The sequence below is a fragment of the Leptidea sinapis genome, chromosome 36 (genome assembly GCF_905404315.1).
Source record: "Leptidea sinapis chromosome 36, ilLepSina1.1, whole genome shotgun sequence".
NCBI lineage: Eukaryota > Metazoa > Arthropoda > Insecta > Lepidoptera > Pieridae > Leptidea > Leptidea sinapis.
In genome coordinates, this window is record NC_066300.1 from 1,005,657 (window position 1) to 1,031,574 (window position 25,918).

Below are 25,918 nucleotides of genomic sequence, written 5' to 3' on the forward strand. Positions count from 1 at the left end.
TTGATTTGGTTTATCTTAAATTTACCAACATTGGAATCTGGGATTAGTAAAAAGAGCGCTTAAACCGACTTAATAGCCTGACAACGCTCCTGTGATTCCTTTGGTGTTGCGAGAGAGCGTGGGCGGCGGTGATCACTTACCATCAGATGATCCTCGCACGCTTGTTTATCCTCCTCTTTTATAAGAAAATAAATTAAAAATGTTTTTCTGAGCCGTTCAGCTGATCCAGTCACATTGTGGCTTGGACAGCGATGTACTCGCAACAAATTGAATAAGTGTTGTATTACTTCCCATAGCCTCGGAGCGCACGTCTTGGACAGGTGCAGGGGCTTCTAAATGAATTAATATCTCGCTTTATACACCGAGCACACGCGCCGGAATCATCTAACACTATTAACGGCCGTTTTCAATAACCTATCTATCCTTAGCTTTAACTTACTAGAGGTAAGACAAATCTATCCTTTTACGCTTACTTACATCCAAATGATTTGAGTTTTCTTTAGTGTTAATTCCACCAATATTTGTCTTTAAAAAATTCGGTACGTGTTTCGCCTCTATACGAGACATCCTCAGGACGCGTTGTCTCGCCAAAATCTGGCACGAGACAAATATTGGCGGAATTAACACTAAAGAAAACTCAAATCATTTGGATAATAAATAAAAAAAAATTATGGATATCCGCAAAGTAACGCCTACTTCAATAAATTTGCTTACTTACATTTCAATAACCTATCGACATAAAGCATTGAACTATAACTATATTGGACATAACTATGGAAAGATAAGATCTTGTCATTAAACGGTGACAGCAATATATCCGTGTAACGAGAGATACGTTATTGAAAACAGCCCTAAGACTTACACAAACAACAGCCACGATGGTAGTTTTGTTCACACCAATTCTCGGGCTTCCGATAAAAACCCAGCCGAAGAAAAGTGTTGGAAAAAAAGGTAGAAAATATACCATCCCGTATCCTTTAGTTTCGTTACAATTCCAGGTTCAATTATTATAGTCTGTGCAGTAAAGCGTGAACTACTACTAATAGTTATTTATGCACCAGTTGTGTAATAAGGGGTATTAAAACACGAATGTGGATTATAATAATATAGTATCACATGAGTGTTTTAATACCTAATTATCAACAGTTGCATACAAGACTTTATCTACACCCAGAATATGAATCCTCTAAAAGATTCTGAAACAGTTAGCTTACTGCTAACATTCAAACACCAGTCCTAGTAGTAACCTAATATCATTCATTACTGATTATATACAAATAAACTAAGAATTATTGAAACAATTATTTATTTTAGTACTAATTTACATTTTGTATAGTGCAATAATTAAAATTCACTCGAATATAAGGTTCTTTTGCAGCGTTTGAGCGAAATGAATCGCTCATTTTTTGTAAACAAAACAATGAAAATATCGAAGAAAAATGGCGGGGATTCGAATAACCTCTCTTGACTCTTGAGCATGAAGGCATCGAAAAAAAACCATAGGAGTGTTGTTATGAAATTCAGTACAACATTACAACACTCGTTTGGATGATGTAATGGTTATTAGAACATTGGGTGTTTTAATGTTGGCAAGAAGCTAACTGTTTCAGAATCTTTAATAGAGGATTTAAAGCATGGGTGTAGATAAATATAATTATAACACTAGAAATAAGGGATTGCTTGTAACTAATTCTAGTAGGCTTCATAAGATACAATAATAGCTTTAAGGCTAAATGTATACATTTTTATAATAATGGTCCACCCACTGTTCATTATCTATAAATAAATTTAAATGTTTTATTAAAAAATGGCTCTGTAGCCTGAAAAGTGATCCGACAGCCTGGGACTAGATGATGATTATTTTATAGCAATAGCATCATTGCTACTGTCATCAGTACAATATTGTATATTTTATTTTATTAGATTTTAGAGATCAGCGCCGCCCACGTTCTACTGCAATACCTGAAGAATCACCCCGGTTTCAACTTAGACTGGAGGACTTGAGTCTCGTACCAGAGTTTGGCGAGTCAACATGTCCTGAGGATGCATCGTGTAGAGGCGAAACACGTGTCGAATTGTTTAAAGTTTAAATTTTGACGGAATTAACTCTAAAGAAAACTTAAAAGATTTGGATAATTATGTATTTCCGCTAAGTAACGCCTACTTCAATTAAGTGTATGCGCTTTTTATTGAAGGTATCCGATAGGTAGGGTTGCCAACTTTTATTGGAAGAAATAGAGAATATTTGATTTGAAAAAATAAATACATAATTTAATATATTTATACTTTTTAAATATATAAATAAATAATAATTTATTTTATATTTTTAAAAACGTATTTTTTGTACTCTTGTAAGCACTTACTAACAATTATTCATGGTTTTAAAAGAAATTGTGTAAAACGGAGTATTTCAGCATACTTATATTAATATTATAGATAAGAGAGTGTGCCTAGATGACGTAGAGTACAATACATTATTTTAGAGTACGGTTGGAAATGATGATGGTGAAAGCGAATGATTAGTGGCCGCCATTTTAGTTTCGTTTCTTTATTGGCACGAGTAATACCTACAAGTTATTATTATGTTGATTCGATAATCGAAAACATATAGATTGATAGCTGTTGGTACGTGGTGGGGATGCCTCTTAATGCGAATATTTAAATTATATCTAACTCTCAGTTCAGTTCACTTGTCAATTGTCACACACATTAAGCGAAATAAAATAGCATTGTACCTAATCTTGTTTTAAATTTTAATATTCATTCATTGACATTAATCTATATATATAAAAATGAATTGCTGATCGTTAGTCTCGCTAAAACTCGAGAACGGCTGGACCGATTTGGCAAATTTAAGTCTTGAATTATTTGTGGAAGTCCAGAGACGGTTTAAAAGGTGAATAAATAGGAAAATGCTGCTAAATTAAATAAAAACAACAAATTTGTTTTTCCTTTGATGTCCCCATATATAATTTCTATGAGAGAATTTATTGACGCACGTTTTGACAGTTCTGCTGTAAAACAATTTCATTACGACAGCAGGGTGCATATTTTACGAAGTAATTTTTGATGTTATAATATATTATTGACAAATTCATATAAAAAAAATATTTTATTTATTATATACAGAACAACGTCTGTCGGGTCAACTAGTTTATTGATAAATTTTTAAGTGAAGTTACACCAGATTATTCACATTACACACACACACATACACACTTTCGGACATTTACTTTTATTTATTATGAAAATGCATAGTATTGGTATTATATATCAATAAATACGTTTATCTGTTATTTTTGTATCTGTTCAATTATATTTTGTCTTTCTTTTTTGTGTGTAGGTTGATTATATACGTAATAATATAGAATGTTAGTTGTAATTGCCTAATATCACGTACGCGAGTATCCACAAACTATGTCACTAGATATGCTCTATGTAAACGTGTGTATGTTATATATTTATGTATATATATATATATATATATATATATATATATATGTATATATATATGTCGGAGAAGCATTGTTCTCGTTGACACCGTCATTAGTGGTTGCGGACTTAGTGGGCGTCATCAGGGTAAAATGCAAGCACAAAACACGATGATCACAGTTTTACACTATTTTAATTGAAACAATATTTTGTCACTTCACAACAATGAACAATTAAGACCGAGCAGCGGATTCAGGGCACCCTTCTTACTTTAACCGACGAATACACTTTCAACTATCCAACTCGATCAGTCGCTATTACTTGAATGTCTCCCCAAAATGTTGGCCTCGCCAAAGTAAAGATGGCGCCTTGACCCCGCTCGAGGCTCGTGCTCTGCTCTGATTGGTCTTTACGCAAATTACAATACTCCTAACTTTCCTGTTTCCATGGAAACAACAATCAACCCGACTCATAGCTTCCTCCGACATATATTTAAAAAAAAGTAAATTACAAGATGTAGCAAGAGTAACGAAATGAATGAAATGGAACTGGGGAGGACATATAACAATAAGATCTAGCAATAGCTGGAGTAGTCTGGTCACATCATGGTATCCGAGGGACGCAAAACGAAAAAGAGGCAGACCTACCACCAGGTGGATCGACGAATTAATTACCTTTGAAGGAGTACTCTGGACCCGATCAACAGCTGACAAAATACTGTGGAAGAAAAAGGGGGAGGCCTTCGCCCAGCAGTGGCATGAAGTAAACTAGAATTTATATTAGAATAACAGTTTTGTTTAGATAAAATTAGTTTTAAGGCTTAAATAAATAAATAAATAATTAAATGTTTATTATAAATAAAACATCTCAAGAGATTGCTGAGTAGCGATAAGGTCGCCGAATTATGCTACCATAACTCTTTGTACAAATATTAAAATTGTTTTTAATGCAACATTGAATCTTCATTAACTCATACTATTTGTGACGATATAAGAATTAGCTTAAATAACATAAAACACCTACTATCGCCTTATATTGTAAAGTAACCGTACCTCGCGACGTGATCCGGGTGGACGCTATAAAAGAAGCTAAAATACTATGCCTCCATACATATACCGTGACAATATGTAGCCTTTATACTGTCCCGACCTCTTTTTATAATTAAATAATATATACAGTGTTTTTTGCGTTTTGCCCGGACATACATAAGAAAAACAGATATATATAATGTAGTTTTAAAAAAAAAGTAACAGTTTTGACTTTGTCACGATTTCATTATATTTATAGATTAACCACGGACTAGTAAAAAAATAAGGACTCCGTATCACCTTACATTATTTATTTTTATTTATTTATTCAATGAACAAAATTATCTTAATATATATAATAATAAAGACATACTCGTAAAACCTCTAAGGTTTATGTGCGAGCGGTAAGTTCGCATTACAATAATTGTTTTAATTACTTAAGACTTAATATAACTAGTATTATTAAAAATATATACATCATAGGTATTCCTGGTTATTATCTAGAAGCTAATAGTAACTAGAATTTTTATAGCTTTACTTTGAAATTTTTCTTTTGCAGATATATATCTATTAGATCATTAGGTAATGTATTTAATATCCGTAATACATAGTTACAGGTTCTTTTACCATATACATTGTAATATTTAGGAAGACAAAACTTATTAAGGTAGGCTAGTTTCCTCATATTTTCTTTCATATTTCTTAACATTACAATATGTATTATTATATTCTACAACTAAAATAGCGAATTTTATTTTAGAGTGTATCGACATGACATTACAATAGGAAAATAGTTCTTGGTGTATAAAAGTGTACAACCAAAACAAGCCGATTAACGTGTAAATACATAGCCCCACGCACACACTTACACTACTACAGGCCGATAGGCGGCCATTATGAGAATTGTCACCGTCTGTGATAGATCAGTTTGCGTCTCAATAAAATATTTTAAAAACGATACTATATAAGTATTTGTGGCCATATATTATTATTTCAGGGAGATAAATTGTGTAACTAATATCCCCCGTAACCGCACACACACTAGCATAACGGTGCTTCACTTGCTAATATCACGGCGCGGAGTCCTTCTTTTTTTACTCGTCCGTGAGATTAACCTGTAATTTTTGATTGAAGTGTAACACTGACCCGTTTTCAACTTAGAGGTGCTTTAACAGCCGAGGATCCAGTACAGTGTCAACGTCGCAACATTGAGCGTCTTCTAACCAATGTATTTATTTTATATTTCATTAGTTATATTCGGTACTTGATTCCTGCCGCTGTTTTCAGAACTCGTGTCATAGAATTATTATTATGCAGCCATTAGAATTCCATAGCACCTAACGAGTGGGTTTTATGAACTAACTACTTCTTGAATTACCGGCATTTAGTACTTATTATTACTTATGTTAAGGATATACATTCAAAATAGGTTGACAGGTATGGTCGTGACTTAGCCATGCGTTTTACAAGCGGCTATTTCCTTTTCACCCTCGACGCAATCTCTTAATGACATGAGCGAATCCATAATAGTTTTAGTTGCAAACTACTTGGAGCGCGCAGCTGCAAATAAGTAGAACCTCTTCCATACTAGAGCTGATTCACGCAGGCTTAGCGCGAGACGCGAGAACAAATATTACGTATTACAAATATACATATTTAAAAGTACACTATTTATAATCAATAGGCAGATTGACTGACGCCAAATTACAATTACTTTATAATTAAATTATTATGGTTTTTTAACTCAGAAGTGCTCTGCGTCTCCTGTCCCCACCGTACCACCTCTTGCCACTTGTGTCGCCTATTAATCGCGGAGATGGAATAGGAGGACAAACGTGCGTACGGGTCACCTGGTGTTAAGTGATCACCGCCGCTCACACTCTCCTGCAACACCAGAGGAATCACAAGAGCGTTGCCGTTGTTCTACTTATAGGTCATTATCATAAGGTCCATTTATATTATAATGACTGAAATCTGAATCAAAAATCGTGCCATTAAATATTACCCAAAAGAAACATACACGTTGTAATTATGTTATCGACGCCATAAAATTGCTTTTTTGATTTTTTTTTTAGTTTATTACAGACGGCTTAAACGTTTCCACTGAAATATTTTGGCAAGCTCCTTGTTACACAAATAAAACTGAAAACTAAATTTTATGAACGATGCGGGCCTCGAACCCGCGACGTCTCGCGTTCCGTGCGAGCGCTCTTACCAACTGAGCCAACCGTGTTCGAGTGAAGTATCGTCATAAAATCTTGTACGCTTTGTTCAACTCTCAGGTTGTGGCTTCATCTACAGGATCTTATTTAGAGTTGATATCCTGTTGAACCCAAATATTTGCATATTAGAAAATTGACTTGAGATGTCGCTCTTGCAAATCTAAACAATTTCATTTGTTTTTAAAGTGATAACCCTCACTTCTCGGATTAATTACACAAATAAAACTGAAAACAAAATTATATGAACGATGCGGGACTCAAACCCGCATTCTCTTGCGTTCCGTTGTTCATACTTCATATTATGTGATTCACAAACGAAAACGGATATTTGAAGTTAATTGATAGAATTTTTATTTACAAATAGCTTGATATGTTATAATAAGTGACTATATTTCGCTTAAACGAAATCTTGCCACGAAACGCGCTAAGTCGTAAATAATGTGCCATTGTTTAATGTTTCACATAGAGATTATTCAGAGTGTTAGCCACTTAAGGCAATATGGAAATAGCAGGCGCAGTGGGCGGGGCTATTTTTAGCCGAACTATAAATAAAGCCGGCTCTCTGATGATGTATCGGCTCGTCAGGGATGCTGGGAGGAGGAAGTGGCCATTGCGTACGTCTTTTAGATAATTGGTCGGCGTTTCTTTGTGCCAATTGCGTTTTGCGATGCTTATTTACGAATACAGCTAGATTAGCGTAGAGGAAATGTCTTATCAGTGAGGCTCTTTCCTTAAAACACCATCAAATCTATTTGATGTGCCATTTTGTGTGTGTTATTTGTTTTCATAGCGGTCATAGTTATGTATATTCTTGATAATGTAATGTACATAAGTGAATTTGCTAGAAACTGTCATAACCATAATGTTAACACCAGGAACAGACAAACTTATAATGCTTATTACTCGGCTAAGTCCAGTTAGTAAGTCTTTTGTGGGGCGATGTATATGCTTTTACAAGATCCCAGAAAATGTTTAAAACAAAAGTATTAAATGTTATTCAAAATAATAGTTAAAAAACGTTTGTGTGTTAAAGGTTATTATAACTTAAATGATTTTCTTAATGATACCACAGATTGGGAATGGAGCGACCGCCCTCAGGCTTTTAAGTAATAAGTTTAATTGTACGGTATTACTTTGTATCCATATTTTTTTATAAAAAAATACTCGCTGAGTTTGTTGCGCCCGTTCTTCTCAGGTCTGTGACATTCGTTTTGGAATGGGTGGTAGTTTTTGACTTTCAATAAGTGATGTCACCTCCTATTTTGAATAAAAATATTTGAATTTGAATACAAAGTCTGTTAACATTTTTAGACTTACAATATATTAGCATATAGACAAATAAAGCGTGCATCTCTAACGGAGATATATATATTTTTTTTATGAAAAAAAAGGGACAAGACGAGCACGACGTACAGCTGATGGTAATTGATACGCCCTGACCATTACAATTCAGTATCGCAAAGGATTCACTAAAACAGTAAAACCCAAAAACTGAGCGTCTAAAGTGTCATTTGCCCAGTAACATCACCAGCTACGGCGCCCTTCAGACCGAAACACAGCAATTCTTACACATTACTGCTTCACGGCAGAAATAGTCGCCATTGTGGTAGTCATTATCTAGCCGACGTATAAAGGAGCCTCCCACTGCTATACAAGAATATGAAATTGAACTTTTTGATATAAGGTTGCTTCGATGCTGTTCTCTTGCGGCACTCTTCTTGTTACGAGAGAGGAGCACAGCAAAACAGCAAAGATCGAAGTTTCACGTCTTGCTCGAATCGTCATACCTACCGTTCGTCAACGCGGTGTGGGTCTGGTATACCAGACCCGTGACATGACGTTATTTTATATTATATTAGCCTTATGGCTGAAGGCCGTTAGTATTTTCAACTAATTCACACATTCTCAATTACAAACGACTATTCAAATATTTTAAAGAAATTTTCACGATTTGACCATGTTCGTCACGGCCGATCCATTAACAATGGGGCCTTATAAATGCTCGAATATTTTATAGGTCAACGACAGCCTTTTAAATCTCCATTGATTTATTTGAATCAGTTGGTGGGCGCTCTTGTCGTATTAAGTTTGATGACGTATAAAGTTCTTTGTAACGGCAGTGTGCTTGAACGCCCACACACATCGATTGTGATAAAAAGTGTTTGTGTGTTTACTTATGAATGCACGCAAGAAGTTATATTTCTTTGGCCTAACAAAGCAAAAATCCTTAAAATTATTTATTCCTCGTGCTATTCTACGTTTGTAGAAATAAAAAATATTGTGAAAATGTTGCAACGATGGCTTTGACAATAATTAATTATTAAATAACGAATACGGCTATACGGGCTTAAACCCTTTGCCTATCCTAATAATGGACGAAAAATCCAAAAAAAAATAACGAATGTCGCAAACGTCAGAAAATTTTAGGAACCAACTTCACCCTGTTACTTTTGTGTTACAGTGATGTACGCGCATCTTAAACACTCTCATAATTTTTTAATAAGGCGCCTAAAGAAGTATAACTTCAATAATAATTCGGTTTTTATGATGTGTATTGTGTGTATTAGTGTTCAAATTGGCGACTAGCTACCACTACCTAACCAATTTTCAAATCGTAAGTCATGTAGAAGTAACCAACACGCTGATGTTGATGAGTAAGTGAGAGAACTAGTTATGGTTGAAAAGCTACGAAAGGTTTCAATATTTGTTAAATACCAAAGTCTTTTTAGTTCTTCGTTGTTGGTGGTGGCATGTTCTGCTATTTTGTTTTATTTTTATTTTGTATAATTATTCAAATTCAAACATTTTTATTCAAAATAGGATGTGTCATCACTTATTGAAAGTCATAAACTACCACCCATTCCAAAATGAATGCCTCACACCTAAGAAGAACGGGCGCAACAAACTCAGCGGGCTTTTTTTTCATCGAAATATATGTTTACAAAGTAATATTGTACAATTAAACTTATTATTTAATAGCCTGAGGATGAGGTCATTAAGAAAGTCATTTATGTAATAGTAACCTTTACCACACAAAAGTTTTTAACAATTCTTTTGAATAAGGTAATACTTTTGTTTTGAACATTTTCTGGGATCTTGTTATAAAAGCATATACATCGCCCAACAAAAGACTTACTAACTCGACTTAGCCGAGTAGTAGTATGTTAGTGTAATAATGTGTCATGAATAAATACATATTTAAATTGAGGAATTCAGAGGGACACGATCCCGCGATCTATTTAATGACCTAAGACCTCTGCCTCCGTACGATCCAGATTTAAAGGTCATAAGAGGTTCTCTATCTCCATGTTTTTATCTCCAGATGCAAGAAGAGACGCAACAGGATGAGGGCACCGAGTCGGATGGCTCGGGTATGGAGAGCGACGACCCCCTCACGGCTGCCGACACTAAATATGGCAAGAGTTTCAGGTAAATACAGGAATCCTTACGGGATGCGGCAAAGCACCAGTAACCTACCACCAGTGGGAGGCTCCTTTGTACAGAAAGCCGGCTAGATTATGGATACCACAACAGCGCCTATTTCTGCCGTGAAGCAGTAATGTGTAAGCATGATTGTGTTTCGGTCTTGAAGGGTTCCGTAGCTAGTGAAATTACTTATGCATGCCAAATGAGACTTAACATCTTATGTCTCAAGGTGACAAGCGCAATTGTAGTGCTGCTCAGAATTTTTGGGTTTTTCAAGAATCGTGAGCGTCACTGCATTGTAATGGACAGGGCGTATCAATTATCATCAGCTGAACTATAATATAACTTCTTTTACCTTTTGGCTCTGGTCACCTAATTAATAATTAGTAAAAATTTCGGTCACGTCGTTAGCTTTTTGTGTTGTCTTACCCAGAGATTGTGTAATGTTTGGCGATGGGTTTAGATTTAAAAATATTCATAAATAAGTATCTTCTCTTACACGTGGACCGACGACCGCAATAGGTACATTTACATATTAAAAAATATTAACAATAAGCATTGTTTTTGTACAGTCGTATCATATAGAGGCATTTACCTAGGGTTTACAAGACGGATTAAGGCACTCGTAGACCGATCAGCCCACGCGCGGAATTAATTAATAATCATTGTACTATTATTACCTAATATGAAAGAGACAACAACTCGACGGTCATGACGGTTGCTTCTTGGGAGTTTTAGTTAGTTTACTAATGGATATTCTGATTCTCCTCCTACATAGAAAGACTGTGGTGTCAATGTGTAAGTTTGACACGAAGTTATATAATAAACTATCTGACCCAACAGACCATGTTCTGTACATAATAATGAAATACTGTTTTTTATGAATTTGTCAATAATATTTCCATCAATTATTATTATTTCGTAACATATGCTCCTTGTTGTTATAATGAAATTGTTTCACAGCAGAACTGTCAAACCGTGCGTCAATAATTTCTCTCACAGAAAATATGTCCATACAAAACAAATATTGGAAATAAAAATAATTATGGGTCCCAAATCGAAATAAAAACTATCCTATCTCTCAAGTTGGACTAAACTGCACTCCATGAAGTAACCCCCATTTAAATCCGTTCATTAGTTTAGGATTCCATCGTGGACAAACAACGTGTCACGTAATTTATATAATATATTAAGATTAGTTGAACAACGACTCGCTTTTGTGAATTGTCGGCTATTCATTATAATCTAAACAATAGGTATTTATTCGAAATTATGCACACAATTAATACAATAGATGACACGACGTGCCATTACAATTGGAGCTTATTATCAGTATCCGATCTCGTAATATTTCCGCCGAGCGTGTCAGATTTGTTTATCATTAGACACGTGGTGGCTAAAGCTACTTGTACACTGACCAACCAACGCAACGTTGACCTCTCTACCATAATATGTTATTAGACTTTTATTAGTAATTAATTTAATTAGTACCCGAAATGTAACTAACGGACACCCTATTACTAAGACTCACATGTCTGTCCTTCCGTCTTTCTGTTAACAGGCATTTTAAAAAAAAACTGATTTTTTAACTGTAGTATTACGGCTATAAAAAAACCTGTTTTAGTACTTCTGTTTTCTTGGTCAGTTTTTGTATTTGTCGGCAATTTGTTGAAGTTATGACATACGACTTACTGAGTTCAATACCAGTTGGCACAGTACTAGTAATGGGGTCTCACATTTTCCGTTTACAAAAAAATGGAACGGTTTGTTTAGATTCCGTATCAACAGAAGTTTTATTTATTACGGACTATTATTGTATTATCGTTCCTGTCATTCCTCAATGATCAAGTCACCTGCAGGCTCGTTTGTCCTCCTATTAAATTAGAAGTGTGTATATTTTAAATTAAGAACTTTATCAAAATTTATTTATTTATTTATTTATTTGGATCATCAACATTACATATATTACACATTTATATAAACTTATGCTAGGTACAATTATTCTGATATATGTAACAATTAAAAATGAACACATCATTCAATGGTAACAGTGAACAGTGTGATTTATACAGTCAAAAATGTCTAAGTACAAAAATGTATATAAAGTAAGGATATAATTTATATGGTTTTATAATGAAGAGGATATAGGTACATACTACTTGGAAAAAAAAAAATTCACAGGTTAGCTTGATGTGCGAGAATTTTTACAAACTTTTTTGAATTATCGTTGAAAATATCGATTTCTGAATTTTTTGAATTTACTTCGTTGTATAATCTACAAAGCCTGACGATGGGGGCGTTGAGTCCAATGTTTGTTCTGCAGTAAGGAATGTGAAAGATCTTGGATATCGTCTGTCTTGGGTATTTAAAGGGTACTGAGAGGGATATGCATTCTTGAAGATCAGAATTATTTATTTTATTATTAACTATTTTGTGCAGAAATAATAAATCTAGGTAGCTGCGACGAGATTTTAGTGAATGAAGTTTAAAGAAGTCGAGGCGTTGGGTATAAGGGCATCTATAAGATATTCCAGGTGTTGAAAAAGCTAGATGTCTCGAAAAAGACCGCTGTATTGATTCAATTCTTTGCGACTGCAAACTGTAGAAAGGATTCCAAACAACACTTGCGTATTCAATATGGGTTCGTACTAGAGCATTAAACAGTAGTATTTTGGTTTTTACACGACGGAATTTATTGGTGTTGCGTCTCATAAAGCCAAGCATCTGCGTAGATTTTTTAACGACTGAGTCTATGTGCGAATTGAATGTGAGTTGATTATCGACAAGAACACCTAAATCACGGATTTCACTTACTTCTTGTATCTCTGTATTATTTAACGTGTAAACAAAATTCGATGGTTTCTTTTTGCGGGTAAATTTTATAAGGAAGCACTTGCTGATATTTAAATACATATTGTTAGTGTAACACCATGTCCATATTCTATTTAAATCGGCTTGTAGTTGTGCACAGGAGACAGGGGATGCGGTAACATAAAGCTTCAAATCGTCCGCAAATATAGAGAATTTGGAGTGGAGTATTACTGAACTAATATCGTTGATAAATAACAAGAATAAGATTGGTGCAAGGTGGGATCCTTGCGGCACACCAGAGGTTGCATAGTAAGTATGTGACTTATAGCCGTTGGTCATCACTATTTGGAATCTCATTCCTAAATAAGATATAAGCCAGTTAAGAAGTGAACCACATACACCGGCGGTTTTTAATTTCAGTGTAAGCAAATTGTGGTCAACTTTGTCAAATGCGCTTTTAAAATCTGTATAGATACTGTGTACTTCATGGCCCTTATCTATGTCACTGCAAATATTGGAAACGTAGGAAACTAAGTTTGTTTGGACAGATCTTCCGTTGAAAAACCCGTGTTGGTTATTTGAAATAGTGGCACTGATATGCCTAGTTATGGTAGGAGTAACAAGAGATTCAAAGAGCTCGGCAAGGCAAGATAGTATTGCAATTGGCCGGTAATTTTCTACTTTCGATAAGTCGCCCTTTTTAAATATAGGCACTATTTTGCTTTCTTTCCATACTTCCGGGAATATGCCATCTTGTAATGATTTGTTAAAAATTTGAAACAGAGGAAAAGAGAGAACAGTACTACATTTATTAATGAAAAATGGGTGGATATCGTCAGGGCCGCTAGCTTTAAAAATATTTATTTTTTTGATTTTTTTAATAATATCTGTCTTTTTGTAAAATTGGCAGGCATTTCACTCGCGAGGCTCTACCTCGACTGGACAACTACAGGAACGTGCTGTCGCTCCACGCGGCGCCCCGACCAACGCTGGATGAGCTCCACAACGCGTCGCTATCGAGGAAGGTCAGGGCCTGTTCTGTTCATTTTTTCACCATTTACGGGTCAACAATTCATAGTCAAAGTAAGGAACCAATTAGTTTGGTCTGGATACTAAGGTGAATTTTAAAAATAAAATTCTTTACGCTTAGGAGTTTTTTACAGGTTGGGAGGTACGGTCCTACCAGATACAACCCAGCCGTGAATATCGGCTACTGCTTAATAATAAAGTTGTTTATACCTTAAAACTATTTTATATGTAATATATTCTTGTAACTATGAAGTAACACTGTAATACCAAAAAAAAACATAAGTTTTTTTTCCAAAATATTTACAAATTTAGTACGTGGCTACGAACAATGTAGGCTCGAAGGACCAAAACTGTGAAAATCGTACTACGTTTTAGAACGTGGTGTCTAGATCTTGGTAGAAATGAGGAAATTATAAGAAATGAAAATTGATATTATTAGCTCGATTCACTTTTGGAGCGAATGCAAATCGATTATTGAGGAAATATATGAAAATATTACGGCTGTTCTGTACCGATTTTGTATGTGGGTAATGTATATTTATGAGAATGTGTGGATTGTTTACATTAATATTGCAGCACACAGTCATAAAGTTTACACAGATGCTTTTATAAATGTTAGCCTCTACCTTGACTTGCGATAACCTGATTAGAAACCGTACAACTTGTATAATATTGGTTATAATCCACACGTAACATTGACATAGCTGCATTTATAATTGGAGCGAGCGTGTTCAACATGTTGCCTCATCTATATTTTACAGTCGGAGAATACAGGCTTAGATTTATGATAAAATTTTCCGTTTTTGGAATTATATTACACACGGATTCCTTTAAGCTGACGATATGTGTGCAATGCGTCCATGCTCTTTTGCATCATCGGAGGAATTAAAAGAAACCAACTCGAAGATCTGGCTTAGTGATATATCACTTTGCTGTCATATTTGGTGTTTCAAATATTGCATTATAATAATTTTTTTACCCAGTTGAAGCATTGACTGCACAACTGCAAGAAAACGATTTATTTGATACAATAAACACACATAATGTGTATACCAACCGGGATTCGAATTTGGGAATCCTCTAGCTGAGTGGGCGAGGTCGACAACCCCTGGGCTATACGGGTCGTCTCAGTGAGAAATTGACCAGGGCCAAAAAAAATATAAAGTAGTAGATTAAAGCGCGACATTCTTTACCGTACTATTTTATGAGAAAAACTTGTCTTGACGGGCAAGACGTTCACCTTACCATCAAGGTAAGTAATAAAATTGCCTATTAAGTAATTTACCGCCTACGACGACCTTCACGTCAAATAGGGCAAATAGAGCCTGTAAATTTCAACTGCTGGTATGGTCGGTGTAAAGAGGCGGCCTGCCACTGGTAAAAATTCCTTGACAATCAAATTGAAGGAAAACTCAACACCTTCATTTGGTGATGAGTAAAGGTTAGTCTAGTGTAGTGCTGTGGTGTAATAACACCCAATAGGTAACATTGGGAATACCCAATTAGGTAAATAGCTGTTCGTAATAGACTCGTGCTAAATGCTGTAGAGAACGTACAATGAAATAATAATAATAATACTTTATTTCAGACCCTTGATCCATAGTACAGACACAGTATAAAATATATACTTAAAATAAAAACTAGGTTGCAATATCCACCCAGCGTCGATACATTGCTGATAGCATCAGCCTGTCAGACAGACTTCTGATAGTGCCGTTATTACACGTCTCAACCCTGGACATGAACGATGCAATTCTTTTACGCTGGATAGAATTAAACGAATCATCCCTAGCCTCCGCATACATTACTGAAGCGCTACAGCAACTTTTCAGGCCCATGAGGAATCTAAAAATGTTATTGTAGGCGACTTGCATGCCATCATGCGACTTTTTAGAATAATTAGTCCAAAGCTTAAAGAGAGTAATTCTCACGTCAGGCAATGAACGATTAAACTTCCTCGCAATCATATTGCCAACCACACAAAGAACCCTACGTTATGAAATGACGTCACATCGCAAGCAATGCCAAGGGATAATGTCCATTCGTCCGGGCTAATATAATATCATTATTATTTGACGAGGGTAGCTATTTGTCTAATCCTATTGAGTCCTAGTAATACTACGTCTCGAATTGAACTATTGTGTTCGCCACTCAAAATTTTATAGCTCGTCGTCAAACCCTACCGCCGTTACGATCTTCTTGACGCGTGTATTATAAACAGTATTTGGGAGCAAGGTGTAGTCACCGAAGAAAATGTTATGATATGATGATATCATATCTGTCTGATACGATATACTAAGTGGTGACATGGTGATGATACCACCTTGCAGCATCAAAAGAGAGTATTGCTACCCACAATTTCGTTGTCCACAGTATTTTATTGCAGATGTAGAAGAATTGGGATGAGCGACGTCTCGGGTTATCTGCGTTTCATAGAGTGCACCGACACAATTACATACGGTAACCCATGACACAGACCTTTTTTAAAAGTTGACCAATTAACCCTGTCATAGGCTCATAGGTCACGCTCAATGCGTACTAGTGAGTGCTTTACGAGCTACGTGTTATGTTTACTTGATGACTTAATTGGTAGTTAAAACTGTTTACGATCAATAATGTGCTCCTAGTGAATGTTTATGTAAGGCCACGTTTACCATGGTTGTCTAGGTGATTTGTACTACTTAATATTTACTATATATAGAGAAAAATATTTGATTGTTTGTAAATTTGCATGTTAGTTTGTAATTATCCCAAAAATATATTATTGCCTAGAAACGTCGTAGGTGATCACTAAACGTCACCCGGTGACCCTAACGCTCGTTTGTCCTCTCCATAAGAAAAGCTATAGAAAGCTAAGTTATCAGTGTGTGTAACGTGGGTTGTATTTTATTTGCAAAAAAATAAGAGCAGAGAGAATTATATATATCGCTACCTTAAACATAACTGAGCCTCCACCATAAGGGGTTATTTCTTCAACTTCTGCGAAACGTTCCCCTTGCCTTTATTTGCCCTTGCCTCCCCTTGACATATTCTGGCTTCATCCGAGAATAATATTCTACCCCAGTCCTCTTGAGTCCACGTCACACAATTTCGAGCTTAGTCTAGCAACTCTGTGCTCGTGCAGTAACTTATGGACACGGGCTGGACGGCGATTGCATATATTGTCAGCGAGAGGCATCCTCCTGACAGTCCATAAGCTGATTTGCACACCTCTTACTTCCTCTAGTCTTTTTGAAGGTGACATAAGAAGATTAGCTCGATTAGCGATTTCTCAATATCTGGTTCACGAGAAAGCGGTCGAGCGTCTCTAGCTTCTGTGCATGGTTTTCTTCTTGACCCTTCCCAGGCCTTCTACTGACGGAATCAGTCTCTTGATATCGTTGCCAAGTCCTTTGGACAAGTCGAACGACTCACATTTAGCCTCTGGGACACGTAACATTGACTACACCCTTCCTCAAGTAACGCTATAATTTTGCTCCGTGTTCTCGTTCCATCAACCATTCGAGACCGCTAAATAATGGTATCAAGACATAAAAATATCAACGAACTATCAAGGACAATCCGACAAAAGTTATCTAAAAATTATTTGGAGTTAATACGAACTATGAACGATTCCCGCTGTTAAAGTCCGGCTGTGTCTTAAATTTGAATTTGGAATAAACTACTTATGTACCACAACACTTCATAAATGTGTCAGTAGTATACTCAAATGATTGAAAGCTAGTTGGGTATAGTATTTTCTAAAGGGACAGCAAAAATTTAGACATCATTGGATTTTCAGTTCTGAAAGCAAGTAACTCTAGCTTTTATTTACGCGCAGAATGATGTCACAGTGCACATATTGTATGTTATTATCTAAGCAGACTAAAAAAGTGAAGGTGCGGTGGAGCCCTTGTGACTCAACTCTTGCTTCCAGCCAGGCCAAACCCTGGAGAAGGATATGGACACGACGGCGATGGCCAGCACCAACGTCAAGTTCGGGTGGATCAAGGGGGTGCTGATGCGGTGCATGCTCAACATCTGGGGCGTCATGCTGTTCCTCAGGCTGTCCTGGATGGTGGGACAGGCTGGTGTGGGTGAGGATTTGCTGAATATATACTTATTAATTTTCAATCACAAACTTTCTAAGGCTTTTCGACTTATCTAATAATACTATGCTGAGACCACTGCATTTTTCGCTTACGGTTATCATAAAGAATCCGCTTTTCATCCCATGTCAGTATTAGATCCAATAATCCTTCATTTCTGTATCGATTCAACAAGGCAACACAAGAAAGGAAGAAGGTGGTTCGTTCTTCAAATCAAAGTTTCCATCACAAAAGTGTTTAATCCAAATCGCACTGTGCGTTCATTAGCAGCAGCATATTGCGAGCTGTTTCTATCGCGTTAGTTCTGCGTCTAGAACTCGTATTCAAAAGCCACTCGAATCTTCGAAGTATCCATCTTTCTTGTCTAAGCCGAATAAAAAAACAGCTGAAAGTCGATAAGCGAATGTTGCACGTTCTTTAAAAGAAGAACTACATAGGTAGGTGCCATGTGAAAAAAGTTTCAATCTAAAATTTCAAACCATGGGGGTTCTATGTCAATTCGTAGTACTTACCTATCACAATCAAACGACAATTTCATACTTTAACCCCTATGGTTGGTAATATAACGCAACATACCTTTATTTATTTACAGTGTGTGTCGATTGATGCAACTACTGTACTCAAATTCCACACTTTTATGTAATAAAAATTTCTGATTTTTATAAATGTTTGTATACTAAATTGATTTTAAAGAGTGGCAATGAGTTTCTTGCCACTGCTTTTCATTATACATCTCGTTAACATTCGTGTAAAAATTGTAAGTGTCTTATGTTTAATTGATATGAAAATAACTGAAACTTACTAATTTGGTATGATCATAACTCCATATGCTCCTTTTTTCTATTTTAAATGTATTTATCTGCACCAGGTCAAGCAATACTGCTCATCCTGACAACATCGGTGGTGACGATGATAACGGCGCTCTCTATGTCCGCCATCAGCACTAACGGTGTTATAAAAGGAGGTAAATATAACGCGCGATTTTTATTTTATTAATATTATTTTATCAGACAGACGGAAAATCAACCGTACAAGTTGACGAATAGGACGTGGGCCGTACTGACAGTTCCTGGCCTGGCGACTCGTAATACAATTATTTTAATAGTTACTTATGCAACTGGTGTGTAATATGGGGTATTAAAACTTCGCCTCGTGTGATAATAGTATCACATGAGTGTTTTAAAAAAAGCCCGCTGAGTTTGTTGCGCCCTTTCTTCTCAGGCAATTCATTTTGGAATGGGTGGTAGTTTTTGACTTTCAATAAGTGATGTCACATCCTTTTTTGAATAAAAATATTAGAATTTGAATTTGAATACTACTGGCTAGAATGCTATCTTTCTAGACTGGTTTGCGACATCTACAATCTTTCTTGTATATAATGAGCTCCTGTTCTATAATTTACATATTATATTAGTCGAGCGTCTGAACTTGTTAAGGCGTCTAATGACTATTATGAAAGGTGTGTATTGACATTTTTTGTATTGATATGACTCTTATAAGCATCGCCTTAGCAACTTTGGCGATTCTTATGTGCAATCGGATATGTCGACTTTACCGTTTCTTCATTTCCAAATTACACATAAACGCATTAAGAAAATTTATTGAAGTAGGCGTTACTTTGCGGAAAGCCATAATTATACAAGTGATTTAACTTTTCTTTAGTGTTAATTCCGCCAATATTTGTTTTTAAACAATTCGACACGTGTTTCGCCTCTACACGAGGCATCCTCAGGACGTGTTGTCTCGCCAAAATCTGGCACGAGACTGAATCAAATGAGCCGGAAGCGCTCTTTTATACCCTTTTTTACGTATCTCTTCTGGGGGTAATACGTCACCACAGCCGACCAATAAACGCAGTACTTATTAGGCCAAACTGACTTAAAGCACTAGTTGAAATTAATGCCGGCTGGCTGTAATGCTAAATGCGATGGATGGACGAAAAAATGTCACTTTAAGAATGTTGTTATTACCAGGAGGGACGTACTATATGATATCGCGGTCTCTCGGGCCGGAGTTCGGCGGCTCCATCGGGCTTATCTTCTCCATGGCCAACGCCGTGGCCAGCGCCATGTACGTGGTGGGCTTCGGGGAGTCGCTCATCACGCTCATACCCGAGTCGGCGTACATGGTCAGCAAGGAGTGGGTACGTATTTATACAGGCTTTGTAACAACTACATGCCGATAGTGGGAGGTTGTAATTGGACCATGATTTTGAATATATATGTCTATTAATGGATCATAGCTGTCTTATTATATTTATAAATATTTCATAAAATTTTAAAGAAAAAAAATATAATAAGCAGAAATGTAATTCGTCGCAACAGCTAACGACATTACAAACGGTAACATTATGCATATATTGATTTTTACCAGTGGGAGGCTCCTTTGCACAGGATGCCGGATAGATTATGGGTTATGGGCTACAACCACAACGGCGCCTATTTCTGCCGTGAAGCAGTAATGTGTAAACATTATTGTGTTTCGGTCTAAAGGGCGCTGTAGTTAGTGAAATTACTGGGAAAATGCGACTTAACATCTTGTCTCAGAATTATTGGCTTTTTCAAAAATCCTAAGTGGCACTGCATTGTAATGGGCACGGCGTATCAGTAACCATCAACTGAACATCCTGCTCGTCTCGTCCCTTATTTTCATAAAAAACATATTTAATTTTATGATTGTTATTTTAAATTACGGTAATATTCACATATATTATTCTTTTTCTTGTCTTCAATTCAAGTAATAGAAAAAGTTGTGATTTTTTTGTCTCAATAATTTAACACGTTTACAGCCAAAACATAAATTTTGATAAATCTCGCGTGAGATTAGGGGAGGGGAGACGGAGTTGAGGAAAATTTTACAATATATACACCGAAGGTAGTGAAGACTGTTCGTTTTTGTTCTTTGTGTGTAGACTCGCTTAAAAGAAACTGATTTGATACTCTTTGAGACTTTTACCAATGGGGGGCTACTTTGTACCGGAAACCGGCTAGGTGGCCACAGCGTTGCCCTTTTCCACCGTGGAGTGTGCAAACATTTGCGTGCCGTAGTTTAAAGGGCGCCGTAGTTAGTGACATTACTGGCCTATTGACATTTAACATCTTATGTCTCAATGTGACAATCAATAATACTGAGTAGCACTCACTGACCTATACTACATACCACTGGACTGGCGGCTGTCAAAATGCTTTTGTGCCTGTTTGATATTCGCCATTTGGGCGCTGTTGGCCACAGCGAAAGTCTGCGGTACTTAAACTAGTGATAAAAACCTCAGCAAACATCAATAGATGGTGGGAAACAATTTACAAAAAAAAGGGGAATTTATTACGTTGATTCTTGAAGTGGAAATAACACGGAAAATGAACGAAATTTATTCAAAATGTTAAAATATGACACAAAAAATATGCTGTCAAATATATGGAACAGTCCAGTGTTATTTATACAGGTCAGTGGTAGCACTGCATTATGAAAGGCACGGCATATCACTTACAATCAGGTGCTCGTCTCGTCACTTTTTCGGTTAAAAAAATTAAAAACAGCATCAGTACATCACATAATATAAGTACCTACTTACTTATAAAATTTTTTATAACTATTCTAGGTAAGCCTGGTTAGGATACAAAGTTATAGTAATGGAATATTGTAATCAATGCTTGGTAAGTGTGCAAATTATTAAATAGGTACTTAATAGGCATGATGCAGGTGAAAACATTTCGTCACATTCAGAAACAGACGGAGCTAATATTGAAAGCGTATAATATGACTTTGCACTGAAGTGTAATTGTAATGTGTTGTTGGTAGGATCAAGCAATATACGGGTGCATCACCATCATACTGTTGACGGGCATCGTGGTGGTTGGCATGGAGTGGGAGGCGAAGGCTCAGATAGTTCTACTGGTCATACTGCTGGCTGCTATCGCGGACTTCTGTATCGGGGCCGCCATCGGGCCCACTAGTGACGACGAGATCGCGCAGGGGTTTGTGGGCTTCAACAGTGAGTATACTGTCATACGCATTCACTGTTACATTCCATACACTTAAAATAATTTTATTGAAAAGACCTACAGCATAAATATTACAAATTAGTCTTAAAAATTAGTGTACATATAATAGCCAATTACAGGTCTCTCTATATAAACAAAAATCAACTAATGAGTTTTCAACTTAAATAACTTTAACTTATAAACAAAAAAAAAATCAACTTAATTTACTTTAACATAGTAAAATGTATAGTTTAAACATTAAAAGAATAATATTATGCGTATGAATGCGAATTTAATATTTATATCTATTATTATATATGTTATAATCGGTTATAGTGTTTATTGTATGTTTGGATGTGTATGTGTGCGTGTGTTAATGTACCTATTTGTTCGTTTTATATTGCTCCAGTAACATTTTTCGTATCTAGTGTATTCATTAATATTTTAATAATTTCTTTTTTGAAGATATTTTTACTGCGATTATGAATGTCGACATTCGAAAAAAACTTCGTTGTAATGCTTACAAATTCTGTTAATGGGAGAATTTTTACCATAGTTCGTAGTGTAAAATGATAATGAAAAAAGAGGCGTATTTCTCGTTCGTTTTAGTGGTACATTGAAGTTAATACTAGCAAGTAATGTTGGGGAGTCCAGAAGATTATTTATTATATTAAATAAGAACATGGTATCTAATATCGTTCGTCTGTCTGCTAGTGAAATTATATTATGATGCATGCAGCCATCTTTATAGTTGGAAAAAAATTTATGACGAAAGTTAAGGTGCCTTATAAATTTAGCTTGAATCTTTTCAAGTTTTTCAATATATGTTATATAATGGGGCGACCAGATACAACTTGCGTACTCTAAGACACTACGTACGTATGCATAGTAAACAGATTTAATACATGCAAGGTCATTAAAAGGTTTGCATGTACGTATCATAAAACCTAAGCTCTTGAACGCTTAATTCGCAACATAATCAATATGCTCAGACATAGTTAGCTTGCTGTCAAATATATAATAAATTATATATAATAAATTATAAATATATTTTATATTTTATATATATGTATATATATATATATATTTATATTATATATATGTATATATAATAAATTAAAGATCAAATTAAAACCAGTCGGGCTCATCGTATTAGATAAAACACATCCAATTAGTAATCGATCGCCTTGAGATATAACCAACCGCATTAGGCTACATTAATATGAATCCACAGTAGCCAATAGCGATTGTTTATGATATGTTGTGATTATTATGTGGCCAATTACATTGTATTTTGATTGTAACGTGCCAATGAGCATTCAGTAGGTATCCCGCGCCCGCTGACTTCAGTTGATAGAAATATTTGCATTTAAAATGTCTAATTGTATAAAAAAAAAATAAAGAAAATAATCCGGTATCAATAAATACTAATTAAAAGACAGATTAAAAATTTGACAGGGCGTGTACGGTGCACTATCGTAATAATGTCGCGGAAGCCGCTAAATATTAAAATAAGAAACATGACTGTTCTATTTACATATTATGTCCTAAATTAAAGTTAAGATACTGTAAAAACTCGTCTGGGTGTGCACAAAATATACACATATAATGACATATCGTTTGAAGTCTGACAGCGGAACGGCAAATGTGTGCTTAAACACAATTTAAGCATACATTTCTCCATAGTTGCGTGTCAACAGTCTCTGTCCGAATTGGGTTCTAAATTCAACATACGTAACCTAAACTAAATAATTCTTTTACATTGCTGCTTATGCACAAAGAATATTTTTATCAACTGGAGTAAATGCGGCAATGTATTTATTACACGGCATTTTCCATATTTTGACTTTGTTTTATACGACGTGATTTGTCTATATGTATATATATATGTATATAAACTCATTGTATTTGACATTTTATTCATTGTCAATATGCACGTGTTAACAGTGACAGTTCTGACGGAGAACCTATCGCCTAACTACAGATACTTCGAGGGTGTGCATCACGACTTCTTCTCCGTGTTCTCAATATTCTTCCCCGCGGCGACCGGCATTCTTGCCGGCGCGAACATCTCTGGAGATTTGAAGGTGACAATCATTCTAAATTAAAATGAATCCAAATGAACATTTCGCTTTGTATGCGATAAAGAGGGAACAGTAGCTGAGGCTTTTTTTCAAATTTAACAATTTTAATTTAACATACCGTCGTACGAGTCACCTGGTGTTAAGTTATCACCGACCCTCACATTCTCTTGGAACACCAGAGGAATCACAGGACCGTTGCAGGCCTTCAAGGAAAGTTTGATTAGTAAAAGAGTCGCGCTAACGCGGGCGAGTTAATAATCAGTGCGGTAAGTACAAGTACAGCTCCAACCGAAAATCGTAAGTACAACCTCAAAATAATGGTTTCGTCCCCGAAAATTTTCTCCTCCAAAAGTCCTCCAAACGTTTTAGGTTGTTATTAAATATATAGAGATAGACATATGCCACCATCGCGGAAAATTTTCTATAGAGCCATATAATATACACAATTCCACCATACATTATTTTGATATATTTTAAAGGTTTAGAGATCCCAGATAGCTATTCTTTTCCGACACCTCCAACAAATATTGTTTATGTACACAAAAACTTAACAAATTATATACTAAAACCTTTCTCGAGAACCACGCTACCCATTGGTGAAAACAGCATGAAAATCGGCGCAGTAGCTTTTGAGTTTACACGCGAACAGACAGACAGACGCGGCGTGCGACTTTGTTTTATATTTTACCTATTGTATACTAAATACCATTCGATATTCACGGTTCTATGGTTTCACGGTGTAACTCCCACAAATATAAAGCTTTTATTAAACAATGCATTATTAATTCTAAGCCTCGTCCCGATCAGTTATAAATTTAGCTTTCACTGCTATATTCAATGACTCGTAAGCATCGAGGTTTAAAACTGTTTTTGTGTTGCCACTTTCGTCACCTAACGGAAATGATACAAACATGGTGGTGGTCACGAATGTTGAATGGGATACCATTTATGGGGTACATACATTTTAGTTAGCTGAATTTTTTGTGTATAGGCTTAAAATATACACATATTTCGAGTAAGGAATTACTTCAAGCCGGTTCAGATTCTAGTACACACGCACTATAAAGTGCAGGTCCGACCATGAATAGAGTTTTGCTCTCATCTATGTTCTGGTCCACCCCACCATAAGCTCGAACCATTTGCACCCAAAGGGCAAATCAGACCTGTTTGAATTTTCGACGAATTGCTTTGAACTGTTTATTGTGTCTTCTACCGCATATATCACGGGGAGTCTCTGAAGTGCTGTTGGCCCTGATTCCTAACGCTAAATTCCACAATCTCATGACAATCCATAAACCTGGATATCATCCACACTATTTGGATGCGTGGCGTTCCTCCACAGGAACTTTCTACCACGTATAGTCAAACTTGAACGAGTTTCCGAAAAAAAAAAGCACATACACCTTCCTAAAATGCCGGCAACGCTTCTGTAATTCTTCTGGTGTTGCAGGAGAATGTTGGCGTCGATGTTCACTTTAATTAAAATGATTGCCTTTAAGCAAAAAATAAAACCAATGTTATCTAAGTAGCGTAGTGAATCTTGAGAACTGGTACGATCATGGTAGACCCAAAAGGCGATGGGAAGACGATATTGTGGCTGTTGCTGGAAAAAATTGTTTGAAGTAACAGGTGACAGAGAAAAATGGCCTAAAATGGAGCATTCCATAGGGAAAAAAACCTTACGTCTAGTTTTTTTTTAAGGAAACAAACAGTCATATTACATAGTATCTGATTCAAACAGACCCAGCAGTTCTATTAATTATTTAGAAGTAAACATATTAGACATACTCGTGAACTTGAACCATGTTTGGAAACAAA

At 35.8% G+C, this 25,918-nt stretch overlaps 1 protein-coding gene and 1 long non-coding RNA gene across 4 annotated transcripts in view; both read left to right on the plus strand.

Moving 5' to 3' along the window:
* The window catches only part of LOC126975527 (uncharacterized), a 169,522-nt gene that overhangs the window by 90,666 nt on the left and 52,938 nt on the right, over positions 1-25,918 (plus strand). The window lies entirely within an intron of this gene.
* Positions 1-25,918, plus strand: part of LOC126975492 (bumetanide-sensitive sodium-(potassium)-chloride cotransporter) — a 70,472-nt gene that overhangs the window by 5,451 nt on the left and 39,103 nt on the right. For both annotated transcript variants that reach the window (XM_050823416.1, XM_050823417.1), the window contains exons 2-8: positions 10,005-10,111; positions 13,830-13,944; positions 17,865-18,024; positions 18,905-19,000; positions 20,010-20,179; positions 21,835-22,027; positions 23,964-24,103. In XM_050823416.1, coding sequence (XP_050679373.1) covers positions 10,005-10,111; positions 13,830-13,944; positions 17,865-18,024; positions 18,905-19,000; positions 20,010-20,179; positions 21,835-22,027; positions 23,964-24,103 — 981 coding nt within the window. The remainder of the gene's footprint in view (positions 1-10,004; positions 10,112-13,829; positions 13,945-17,864; positions 18,025-18,904; positions 19,001-20,009; positions 20,180-21,834; positions 22,028-23,963; positions 24,104-25,918) is intronic.